This window comes from Mustela erminea, chromosome 3 (genome assembly GCF_009829155.1).
Source record: "Mustela erminea isolate mMusErm1 chromosome 3, mMusErm1.Pri, whole genome shotgun sequence".
NCBI lineage: Eukaryota > Metazoa > Chordata > Mammalia > Carnivora > Mustelidae > Mustela > Mustela erminea.
Window position 1 is genome coordinate 30,830,017 of NC_045616.1, and position 12,530 is coordinate 30,842,546.

The window sequence follows — 12,530 nt, forward strand, 5'->3', positions numbered from 1 at the left end:
TGTGGTGGTCACATGATGGTTGAATCACATGATCGGAGTCATGCATGGGCTCACCTGGAAGGAGGGACTATAGCTTTAATGGCTAAGAGCCAGATAGGCTGGGTTCAAGCTCCGGCTCCCAATTTACCCAGTAACTATTGGCAGGTGGTTTTTCCTCCGCATGCCTGTTTCCCATCCATGTAGGGAGAGGTTCATAATGCCTACCTCAAGTTGGAAGAATTAAATGGATCACTTTGTATAAACGTCTAAAGTAGTGTCACATGTCCAGTAAATGGTGTTTATTGCTAGCTGGTTCCTGGTCCCTGTTTTTGAGTCCCTTCTTACATACTCTCCCCCAGAAAACTCTAACTGGAGTTCTCTGAGACACTTTGACAAGTTATCTGATGAGTAGTCACCTGTGAAGGACCCTGTTTCCATTGGTCTCATTTGGGCCTCCTGCAGTAGGTAAGAGCTGAGGTGATCTCCTTGCTGTGGGCCCACGCCACCCACTGGCTCAGCTGCGGGGCACCAAGGGAGGGTTGACAATGTGGATTGGGGCCATGGAAAATGGAAAAGGAAATGGGAATTAGAAGGGAGCCGGTCAGACCCAGCCTTGCGTGGACGACCCTCCTTCACAACGTCTTTGGCTGCTGGAGCATGGCCGATGCATGCTGGAAAACTGTTCCCAAAAGAGACAGGTGTGCCCCTTGGGGGTTGGAGGGCAGGAGTGGTGGGGGGAGGTATGTTCCAGTTGTTTGGAAGGTTTTTCTTACAGTGAGCCAAAATCTGCTTGCCTGTACTCCCCTTCATTTATCTCCGTTCTGGTCCGCAGAGTGACAAAGCACGTGGCTTTGTCCACACGAGTCCTTCAGATGGCCGAGAGAGCTGGCTTGTGTTCTCCCAGCTGCGAGGTGGTAACTCCACCGCAGGGCGCGGGTCCCAGCCTAGGACGCCCTGGTCGCAGGCCCGCTTTCCCACGCGCCATCCTGCTCCCATGGCGTGAGTGCCTCACAGCATCTGTGCTCCGCAGGAGGAGATGGCCGAGCTGAAGGCCCAGCTCTACCTTCTGGAGAAGGAGAAGAAGGCCCTGGAGCTGAAGCTGAGCACGCGGGAGGCCCAGGAGCAGGCCTACCTGGTGCACATCGAGCACCTGAAGTCCGAAGTGGAGGAACAGAAGGAGCAGCGCATGCGCTCCCTGAGCTCCACCAGCAGCGGTGGCAAGGAGAAGCCTGGCAAGGTAGGAGCGAGGGCGCGGGGACGCCCCAGCCCTGGCCTTACCTCCCCCCCCAGCCTCCGTCCCCACCCCACCCCACAGCCTCAATTTCCTTATTTGCAGGGGAACTGCAAGCCTTTCTAGAGATCTTAAAGAAGGTAACATTTTGAGTGCAAAGAAACCAAATCCACTTTTTTTAAAAAAATTGCATGTGAGGTATTAGTGGCCACATTTTCATATGCCACCGTCTGACCAGGGGAGTGATCAGTGCATTTGTCCAGGGATCTGACACCTTGGGCCGCCTCCTTGGCTCCCCCGCCTGGCACAGTGACCATCGCCTGTGGCCTGTTGGTCACATCTGTACTGATCATTGCATTGGTTGGCCTTCTGTAAACCTCAGCACTGAGGAAGGAGTGGGTACCCCCATTTACACGAGGGAAATGGGGCTCACGAGACATGAGGGGGTCTTGCAGCTAGTTGGTGCAGAACCAGGGTTTAACCTGAGTTTGGCTCATGGCCCTCCTCTTCTCATCCGTGATGCCACGCCAGCTTCTGTTGGCATTTCTGCCGATGGCGAAAGGGGAGGCTGGAAGCCGCTCAGGCAGAGGAGGAGGAAGGCGGGCCCTAGATCACACACAGGGTGTCACAGAGCGTGGGTCGACAGGGGGATGTCATATGGCAAACTCCACTCTCATGAGCCTAGACTTTTTCTCTAGAATCTAAGCTCATTGCATCATACCATATCTCAGAATTACTCCGAATATTGTGTTGAGAAAGAAAATACTGCGGACGCTGAAGAATTACATCCTCATCCCAGGATACGGGAATTTTGTATTCTGCATTGTATTTTCTCTCCTTAATAAATGCTAGCTTGTCCAAGCCCCATTTGGTTTCCAGCCCAGGACCCAGGAGCATACGCTGACTTGCCGGTCTCAGGAACAGCTTCTCACAGCCCAGACACAGGGGTGTCCCTGGGAGTTTTGCACATGGAAAGGAAGCAACTTGCCAATTAGTGTGGCAGTCAGTGACCACTCCCTGAACAGCTAAGAACTGTGGAGCAAGCTTCGCAAAGGGCCACAGCTACACTCTGTCCACCTCTCACCTAGCAAGGGACTCAAAGGAGTTCAAGTCCATGGCCCTTGGCTGGGCCATCTCTCCCAAGACTTGGCTGCTTGCCTGTCATCCACTCACGAAATAGACGGGAGCTGGTCGTGCTGAGGTGCCGGAGGCAGTTCGAGGAGTTTTTATCCAGAGAGGGACAGTGATGGGCAAACAGATGATTGTAACACGGTGACCTAAGACCAAGGATCAATTCTTCATGCAGTGGGAGACCATGGGACTGACACAGAGCCCAGGTGTGATTTGGGACAGGTTTCCTGAACCAAGAGCTAGTAGAGAAGGGCACCTACCCAATGAGGAGGGTTGGGGCAGAGAAGTCAGTCAGTCCCCTGTAAGGGAATGGAATGTCGAGGGCAAAGACCCAGAGGGAAGAGGAATATTGGTACATTGGCTGACGAGGTGAGGCAGCTGTGCTATCCGGAGGACAGTGAGAAGTCACGAGGGTTTTGCAGCAGGGGATGACGTGTCCCCATCAGGACTTCAGGGGGTTGCCTGTGAAAGTCCATGAAACTATCTGCCCACTGCCTGCAGAGTGGAGTCTGGGTAGACAGTAGCCTACAAAGCGTTTCATGTAGTAATATCTGTGGTTCAAGAAAACGGGCTTTCCTCTTTAATGGGAAACACCTTAAAAATCTGTACAGCCATTCGAGCCTATTTCCAGTCACTCCGGGATGGAGCTGAGGGACAGAGCTCCAGTGTTCACCAGTGTGTTCTTAAGGTGTGGTGGAAGCAGACCTACCGGGTTCTTGCCAGAAGGCCCATGAGCGGAGCATTTCCCCCTGGTTCTTGGTGTTTATTTTGACTGAGAGAAACACTGTGTGTTTCCCAATTGTGTGGAATGGCTTCAAAGTACAGAAATCTAATGGAAAAGGCCAGATGGTTTTATTTTTTAATTTTTTTTTTTTTACATTCAAGTAAGAAGCTTTATAAGAGAGGAGAGTACCTTGTGTTGCTGAGGTAATGAAGTCATCGTAAGCTGATTGTCTTGTCTTTTGAACATCAGATGCATTTACTCTTTCAGTGAAATTTCCCTTCTGGGCTCTTCATTTGAACTCGTTGGTCGGTAGAGGAAGCAAGCAGTCTGTAGGAAGGCTTGCCAAACTGTGACGAAGCCAGAAGCCATTATCTTAAGGGCTTCAGGTCACACAGACATCTCTGCGAGTCCGGAACTGGGCTGTTCTAGAGCTGTGTCCTGAAAGCAGACCCAGTGTGGACCTAGAGGGGTGTGGGCTGTGTTCTAATTACACTTCATTCACCGACACTAAAATTTCATAGGATGTATACACATCACAAAATCATCTTTTTTTCATGAGTTTAAAAATCGGAAACAATGCTTAGGCCACAGGCCTCAGAGAAACAGGTTGCAGGCAAGGCCTGGAGCTCGTATGGCCACTCTGGCCCCACGGGGCAGGTGTCGGGCTTGCTTTCAAACCGCCTCCGGCCCACGAGCTGGAATCCTACCCAGGCTGCCTTCAGGTTTTGTAGCTCTTATCTCTGTGCAACAGATAGTACCATATGTGTTCAGGGAGAGGCACTGGGCGAGGCAGAGCCACCCGGGCTCTAAGGACCCGTAGGAAACATTAACATCACATGGGAGCAAAGAGAGAGAGAGAGGGTATTGGAAACTCAGCAGATGCCAGGGGCTGGCAGCGGGGGCCTGGGTCTACAGGACCAAGATGGAGAGGGGTGGGGAAGGCAGCGCAGGTGGAGGGCAGGGCAGGGCGAGGGGCAGGGCAAGGGGTCCGGAGGCTGGTGGGGCTGCCACAAAGGGGGCCCCCGGGGGTGGTCCTGTGCTGGAGAGGGCTGAGGGAGACCCTGTGCCCTCCTGTCATCTGGCCCAGGGTGCTCAGTTCTTACATCCCAGCACGCGACTTCTTTCCTTTGACCTCGCATCTCCTAGGTCAAAGTACAGAAATCTAATGGAAAATGGGAGTCCCATGGTCTCCCACTGCATCTAGGACAGACCACAGCTTTTTGTTCTTAAGCCCTCAGTACATGTCTGCCGAGCACGTGGTCAGAGGAGCGCCCCCCAGCTCCCCTGGTTCTTCAGCACGGTTGCTGCCCTCCGTCTGCACACAGGGAGAGGAGTGCTCCAACGGGTCTGAGTGTTCCTTTACGAGTAGTTCGAACTCCATTTAGGATTTTAGAGTTCCGGCTCTCATGCTTCCTCATCTATCAGATGAGAGGACTGGGTTTAGATGACGTCAAATTCCTGTCTAAGGTTAACATACAAGTAGGGTCACAACCGAAACTGAGGTCACATGTGTATTTCAATTCAAAAAAGGGGAGGTTAAAGGTGGCTCAGTCCATTAAGCATCTGACTCTTGATTTGGGGTCAGATCGTGATCTCAGGGTGGTGAGACGGAGGCCTGCTGGAAGCCCTGCATCAGGCGCCACCCCCTCCCACCCCACTCTCTCTCTCCCTCTTTCTCTCTCACACACACACAACACACACACACACACACACACACGGAGGGCGCACATCTGTCTTCCTTTATTCCTGGATGATTACGCTGAACCCACTCAAGCTCCCAAATCTAAAGAAGATTGGTTTTCTCCCAAGAAGTGGGTTGGGGGAGGGGGCAAGAACACTCAGGTGCATTTCCCACTCATCTATTATGAATTACACCCCAGTGGTGAAGAGCACAGAGGTGTAACCAGCTCACCTGGGTTTGAGTCCTGGGTCCACCCTGTCCTAGCTGATGACTCAGGGCAATGTAACTGCTCTGTGCCTTCGTTTTCTCCTTGGTAAATGGGGGTCAAGACATTTTTAAAAATGAAAACAGCCCCCGACCCCAGCTCTCAGGTCACCACAAAGAGTCAGTGGGAGAACGTGTGTGTGAGGTGCTCAGAGCATGCTGGGAGTCCCCATCGCCCACAGCCAGCCTGCAAGGGTCCAAATAAGTGGGGCAGATCTGCCTTGCGCTTTCAAGGTGCTCCCAGGGCTAACCAGAATGTGTCTGCTGTCCTCAGGACTGTGCGGATGCCACCTCCCCAGCTCTGTCACTGGCTGAACTGAGGACAACGTGCAGCGACAGCGAGCTGGCTGCCGAGTTTGCCAACGCCATCCGTAGGTAAGCCCCCTCCCCGCAGCCCCCGGGGAGCGACGTATTCCTGGTTCTCTGGCTGCACGTGTCAGCAATTCATGGGTCATTACGGGAAGGAGCAGGTGCCGAGAGGTCTGACTTTTACCCAGGCCTTGGAGTCTCGGTGTGGAGAAGGTGTGGTGCCAGGCCTTTTGATGGGGGAGTGGTAGGGTAGAGCACAGAGGCAGTCATTTCATCTATAAGCAGGAAAGGTCTCTGCTTTCTTATTGTGCTCCTGCATTGACAAGAACAGCACTAAATGGTGATGATCAAACAGTCATCTTTGTCCCATTCCCAACACTAGCGGGAATGCTTTCTTTCAACATCACTGGCTCTTTCTAATCAGAAGACCTCATAGGTTTATTTATTCAGTCCTGGACATTCTTCCTCTGCTGTCTCAGTGTTTCTTTCCCTCCCTTCTTCCTCCCCTTCTGCAAGGACCAACATGCCGACTCGTCCCAATCTGTCTCCCACATCGTCAGCAGGCATATTCCCACCATCATTTGCAGTGCCGTCCAGAAGGCATGGAACACAAGCCACCTAGGAAGTTTCACATTCTCTAATAATCAAGTTCAAAAAGTAAAAAGAGGGCATCTGGGTGGCTCAGATAGTTAAGTGTCTGACTCTTCATTTCAGCTCAGGTCCTGATCTCAGGGTCATGAGTTCAAACCTCATGCTGGGCTCCATGCTGGGTGTAGAGCCTAATTTATTTATTTATTATTTTTTTAAGATTTTATTTGACAGAGATAGAGAGCACAAGTAGACAGAGCAGCAGGCAGAGGGAGAGGGAGAAGCAGACTCCCCACCAAGCAGGGAGCCCAATGTAGGGCTCGATCCCAGGACCTTGGGATCATGACCTAAGCCAAAGGCAGACACTTAACTGCCTGAGCCACCCAGGCACCCCGAGAGCCTATTTTAAAAAAAAAGTAAAAAGAAAGCCAAAAGTCCATGCTAATTTATTTTATTTAACCCAGTGTATCCAAAATATCATTTCAATATGTAATTAGTATTTTTAAAAAAATGTTTAAGATAGTTTTTCTTCCTCTTCCCCCTCTTCCTCATTTTTCTTCCTCACTAAGTCTTCAAATCTGGTATATATTTTGCACTTACAGCACATCTCACATTCAAACCAGTCAGTATTTCAAGTGCACAGGAACTCAATTCATCATTCTAGAAAGGTTCTTTGGCTCAGTTTTCCAACTCACAAATTTCCTCTCAGCTATATCCATTGTGGTGTGTGGCTTCTATGTTGAGTTTTTTCATTTTGGTGATGAAATCTGTCCTCTCTTTTTTAAGAAGATGTTTATCATTTATATTCTAAAAATGTTATTCTGTCTTCTGTAGTAACTCTGTTTCCTCATGTGTAAGTTCTTTTTAGAGTTGAGTTTTGTGACTCTTGGTTTTGGGTCACAAGGCCAATTGTTGGGCTTCCAGTCCTCCTGGCTGACGAAACCTCTCTGTGCAGATGAGGCCACAGCATTGGGTCTCCTCCTGTCTGCATGGCTGGTGTCCCTGGTTGGGCACCTCTGAATCCCCTTTCTCCTCTCGCAGCTTTCTTCCCTGTGCATTTTGAATTGTGGTTTCCCTTTTCAAGAAGAATAAAAGTCTGCCTTTCATGTTTTATGATTGCTCATGGTTTCTGGTATACAAAGAGTGCTCCTTGCTTTCTTGACATGCTTGAGGATTTCTTTGAAAATGGGTTTGCCATCATTTCTGGGGGTGGGAGGGGGGTTAGGAGGGGGTAGGAGCCACTCCGTCTGCTGTCCTGACCCAGCCAGGGCTGCTTCTGTTTCAGCGTGGCCTCCCAACAGAGGGTGGATGGAGGCTGCCTGGTGGGGAACTTCACTGCCCTCCTGATCTACCCACTGTCCTTTGGTGTCTTTGCTCCCAAGCCGTAATAGCTCTGCTTCACGTTGCCAGTGCCTCTGGCCACAAGGTTAAATGGTAGTTGCTTTGCTTGAGGTGGGAAGAGGAAAGTAGCGCAGGGAAAATGCCCTCAACAAATCCTAACGATGACGTGACTGTGCCAGGAACATGGGCAGCAGACCCACTCCCTGCTTTCAACTGGGAGCCATTTGGATGTTGCATCTGTAAGCTAAGCCCCTCAATTTTTCAAATTCCCCAAACCCCCAAGGCCTTCACTGGCACGAGTAGAATGCGGGTTCTGCTGACTAAACAGAGAGAGACTTCGTTTGTTTTGTCAGTCACGCCGGGCTTCCAGTAACCCGCCGAAAGTTGGTTAGCATGGATTTCTAATCAAGACCCAGATAGATGGAGCCAAGAAAGAACCACAGGGCTACAGGAAGAAGGAAAATAACATCATTATATTGTAAATATAGCCTAGAAACTGGAATAATCATTTCATGGGGGCAGAGGATTCGGACACCTGAGAGCTGGGGTCGGGGGCTGTTTTCATTTTTAAAAATCAAGTAGAAACTACCATCTTCTTTGAAGGTCTTAAATCACTGCCAAACTCGTGGTTATAGTCGGTTGAGGGACTCGGCCTTGTATTTTCAGAAACAGTCCTCCCTTAAAAGAGGATGGGTGCAAACACCAGTGTTGTGGGGCCAGGCATCCAAGCTGCAGAGAGCAGGGGTGGGGAGGGGCTGGGGGACCAGGCGAAGCAGTGGTCTTTTCGGGAGGAGAAACCCCTCAGGAAGGTGCCTTGTGACATTCGGGTTGCTGGTTCTAGGTCACGGCCCAGGCAGGTCTCCCCGAGAGCTACCTTGCCGGGCTGTGTGTCTTCTCCGAGCCTTATGTCTGGAACCAAACCAGGACTCCAGAAAGTCACACGCTGGCTGCGTCCCTCCCATCCAGTCTGATTCCATCCCCTCCATTTGCGTGAACGTTGGCAGCATGCTCGTGGCTGCAGGGTTACCATCAAAGCCCGTCGGGATGGCCAGGTTTCTGGTCCCGCACAGGAGTTTTCTCATCGGGCTATCTCGTTCTGCTGCGTTCTGCACCAGCTGTGTGCAGAACACATCTGCATCCCTTCTTCATCTCCGATCCCTCTCTTGCTCTCGGTCCTGGTAAACTCGCAGTGAGCGGCTTTTCCAGCAGAGAAGTGAACTGTAAAAACGCGACTGAGAATGTATTTTCAGAAATGACTCTGCTCTCTAGCAGTCTGGGGTTTGAGTGGAGCCCTCCTTCGGGACCCGAGCCCACCCGAGAGGAGAGGCTGTAGCATCTCCGCCCTGTTCTTGCAAGGCAGCGAGGAGCTGGCGTTGCTCTCCACAGGCTGGGGGTGGGCTGGGGACCCGCATGGCAAGGCAGAGGCTTTCCCCAAGGTCAAACAGGGAGGCAGTGGGGAAATAGAGAGATCTCACCCCCTCTCCTGGGCCCCGTGTGCTGACAGCAGTGCTCCCAGATGGGTGTGAGCTAAGCCCGCTTGTGTGGGCTCCCCTGGAGCCTCTCGCCGCCGCAGTGTGCATGGTCTGGGCAAATGGGAACGTCCGCACCACTGGTACATGACGTGCATCTGTCTCCTGAATGCGGAGGGCAGATGAAGTGCTGGGGGTCAGGGGGCACGCTTCCTCTAAAACACACACAGCCCCGTCCAACTGGGGAAGAGGTAGGGCTGCTGTGCTCTTCAGTACTAGAGGGCAGGGGAGAGTGGGGAGGGGGTTGTGACACAGTGGCCACCTCAGATGTTTCCACATGCACCTGGCAGGACCCCGCTTGGTGGGCCAGCAGGACCTGGCCCTAGCTCTCCCACAGCCCCCTGCAGAGACCTCCCAGCCTGCTCCTGCTGGGGATGAGGCTGGAGATGTCTAGTCCTAGGCCCACCCGGGGCTCTGCTGAGCCCTTCAGGGAGCCGGGATCTGCCACCTGGGCACGCATGTGTGCCAGATCATTCCATAAATGAATATTGGAAGATCAGTTCCTTGCAGTTGTAGGGCTGACATGCCGTTTCCTTGCTGGCTGTTGGCCTGTGGTAACTGGGCTCCTGGAGGCCTCTAACATGCCTTCTACACAGCCCCCTCCCTCCTGAAAGTCAGCGAGGAGAACCTCCCACTCATCACATCCCTTGCCCCCTGTAAATCTCTTTTAGGAGGAGCCCGGTCCCTTTTAAGGGCTCATCTAATTAGATCAGGTCTTCCCAGAATAATCTCCTTATCTTCAGATCAGCTGTTTGGGGCCTAAATTACATCTGCAGAATTCTCTCCCAGCAGCCCCTAGATTGGTTTTTGACTGAACTGACTGGGAGAAAATGGGTGTGTACTAAGGTGCTATAGTCTTGGGGGCCATTTTAGAATCCTACCCAGCTCATCTTGTTACTTAAAACCTTCCGGTGACTCACAGCAGGGTCCAAACTCCTTAGCAAGTGTGTGATCTGACCCCCGACCCGCTTCTCCACCCTCACCTCCTATCCCCGGTCCTCTCCCACCCTGAGCCACACCAGCCCACGTGCTCTCTTTCGTGCCTCGGGGACTTTGCTCTGCTGCTGCTCCTACCCTCACACCATAACCTCACGCTCTAAGCGCTCACACCAGTGTGCTTCTACCCTGTCAATAACATGGCTTGGTTTGGTGTTTCTTTGGCTCCTGTGCCCTGAACTTCCTTCTGTCACAGAACCCATCATTGCTCCGCTTCGCATGTCCCGGGCTCCAGCCTCCCCTCCCCGTTTCACCGGCCACCCCCTGCAAAAGGAGAGTTCTTTTCGGGTGGGGATTGTGACGTCATCACCCAGGTATGTGACCTCCATGTGGATGACTTCTTTCCTTCTAAATGGCCCCTAAATTCACTCAGCTGCGAATTTCAGAGAGTTTCTCTCTGCCCACTGGACGTCTTTTCCAAATATGATGCTAGAGCTTCAAAACACAGCACATTGAAAACAAATTCTAATCCGTCTCCTCCTGCACTTTGAAATTGGCCCTTCTTCAGAATTCTTATAGTACAAATTATACTTTGTTAATGATCCAGGATTACAACTTCGCAGTCTCCTACCTCCTGATGGCAGTGGGGGGCATGGTTTTTCCTCCCTTAAAATCCCAGGCATTCGTGGCCATTTGCATGATCTTCTCCTGAGGTTAGCCCTCAACTCTTCAAGACTTGGGGGTTCTGCCACCAGATACACCGTTCAGCACACTCCGGGTGGGGTCTCTCTGCAGAGGCATCTTCAGTGGTTTGGCATGCCAGACCAGTCCCCCTGTGTGTGGACTTCCTAGCCCTCTCAGCCGTCTCTCCTGGACGGAATCTACAGTCCAGCTTCTTCCGGACACAAACTTCCAGGAGCATCTCTTCCCTTCATGCCCCTGACTCTCTTAAGCCACGGACCCCTCCCCTCCTCCCCTCCAGTAGGACTCTCACCTTCCCGAAGCTTTTCTGTCGCCTCCACTGTGTACCTTCCTGCTCTTCCCTGTGGCCCCATGGGTGCTGACCACAAGCCACCTCGGTTCAAAGCCATGTCCAAGTTCCACCAATACCTTCCCAGCTCTAGAAATCTCCCAGACTTGTAGGAAACATGAGACCATGGGAGGACAGAAGATGGCACCAGTTGACTCCTCTTACTAGCAGCTATGGATTCATAGTGTTTTTGAGCCATACAAATAGTGAAATGCAATGAAAAGGGAATTCGTTGGGGTCCTTGAAAAGGAGCCCCCAGTGGGCAAAAGAGCAGCAGAGTCTTCGCCGTTTTGGTAGTAAGGCCAGTATTTTAAAAGGTGCTGTTTTATTAGACTTGCATTTGCCGATTCTTCATATTTGGCTGATTTATACTGGCGATCAGATAACTGAAATTGCGCTTAGAATTCTGTAAGTGTGCAGGGATCCACAGGATGGTAATAGGAGACAGAGTGCACCAAGGAATTGATTATCATGTAAATAACTTGCTGAACTCTAGAGCCAGGGCCCCAAAGGGCAGCAGTAAAAACCAGGACTCACCCCTAAGGTTGAGGTGGACATAGCTTGGGTAACGGAGATCCTTGTGCATTTCCGTCATCCCCTCCATGTTCCAGAAGCTCAGAGAAAAGGCCTTAGCTGGGATCTCGTAAAAGCGGGGTGATGGAGAGCACCCCGCAGGCAAAGGCTGCAGCACACCTGTGAACACACAGCTGCATTTCCAGGCAAGAACCATGGTCTTAGGAAAGTCTGGGCCAAAAAGCAAGACAGTCACAATCGTCTTGCTGCTGCTTCCCGGCAAATACAGCCACGCTCCCCCATAGTACCTGAGGAACATCACTACCAGGGGACGCCTCCTCATTGGGGCCACAGGAGCACTCTTCACTAGAGGTCTGAGTGCCTGCTCCACGCCCCTGCTATGAGCCACGGCTGGGAGCCCAGGAGCTCAGGCTCACACAGAGCCCCCGGTGAGCCTCCCAGTTCTGTGGATATACTGGCAAGTCTCTTGCCTGGGCCCCGAGTTCCTCCTCTAGAAAAATGTTTTTTAGATTAAATAGAGATTGCAATGAATACGGAGGAAGTGACAAGGTGCTGTGACATCATAACCCTGGGACGTGTGTTCAGATGGGCCTGGGTGTGTTCAGGGTGGGCTTCGGGAGGAGGTGACATTTAAGCTGGGATGAGAAGGAGGAAAGGTAGCCTGTGGAAGAAGCACATTCCCAAGCAGGGGGACCTAGTCCAGGGCGTGCAGTGGGAAAGAGCATGGGTGCGTCTGAGAGGATTCCAGCCTGCAAGGGGGAGGGTGATGCCCAAGACTGGCCAGGCAGAGGTCAGGTCAAGCAGGGGACTTAGACAGACGTCCAGATAAGACCCAGACTTTGCGCCGAGTGCCGGTGGAAGGTACCAAAGGGCAAGGATAAGATGTGGTTTGTCATATTAAAGAATGAGCGGCCGTTCTGTGAGAACCAGTCTAGAGGGTGCAGAGGTGATGCAGAGAATCCACTCAGGGGGTCTCAGGGCTGCCAAGGTGAGAAACGAGGGCAGCTTGGACCTGGGTGGTGGGGCAGAATTGTCCCAAGACTTGGTGGTTGGGGGCTGCTGTGGAGTGGAAGTGGAGGACCAGGAAAGGCGAGGAGTTGGGCGGTGGGTGTTGCTGTGTGCTGACAGGGGAGGAAGGTTGGCTTGGAGGGATCGTCTGGAAGGTCCTGCTCCATAAGTGGAAGACACCTGTTAAGTTGAGATGTCAAATAGGTCCAGAGATCCAAGGGAAGGCCTGGAGACAAAGAATTGGA

General features: G+C 52.0%; 1 protein-coding gene across 5 annotated transcripts in view; it reads left to right on the forward strand.

The window, feature by feature from the left end:
* The window catches only part of MCC (MCC regulator of WNT signaling pathway), a 433,623-nt gene that overhangs the window by 412,305 nt on the left and 8,788 nt on the right, over positions 1-12,530 (forward strand). For all 5 annotated transcript variants that reach the window (XM_032335530.1, XM_032335533.1, XM_032335531.1 and 2 more), the window contains 2 exons: positions 1,010-1,216; positions 5,285-5,385. In XM_032335530.1, the coding sequence (XP_032191421.1) occupies positions 1,010-1,216; positions 5,285-5,385 (308 nt within the window). The remainder of the gene's footprint in view (positions 1-1,009; positions 1,217-5,284; positions 5,386-12,530) is intronic.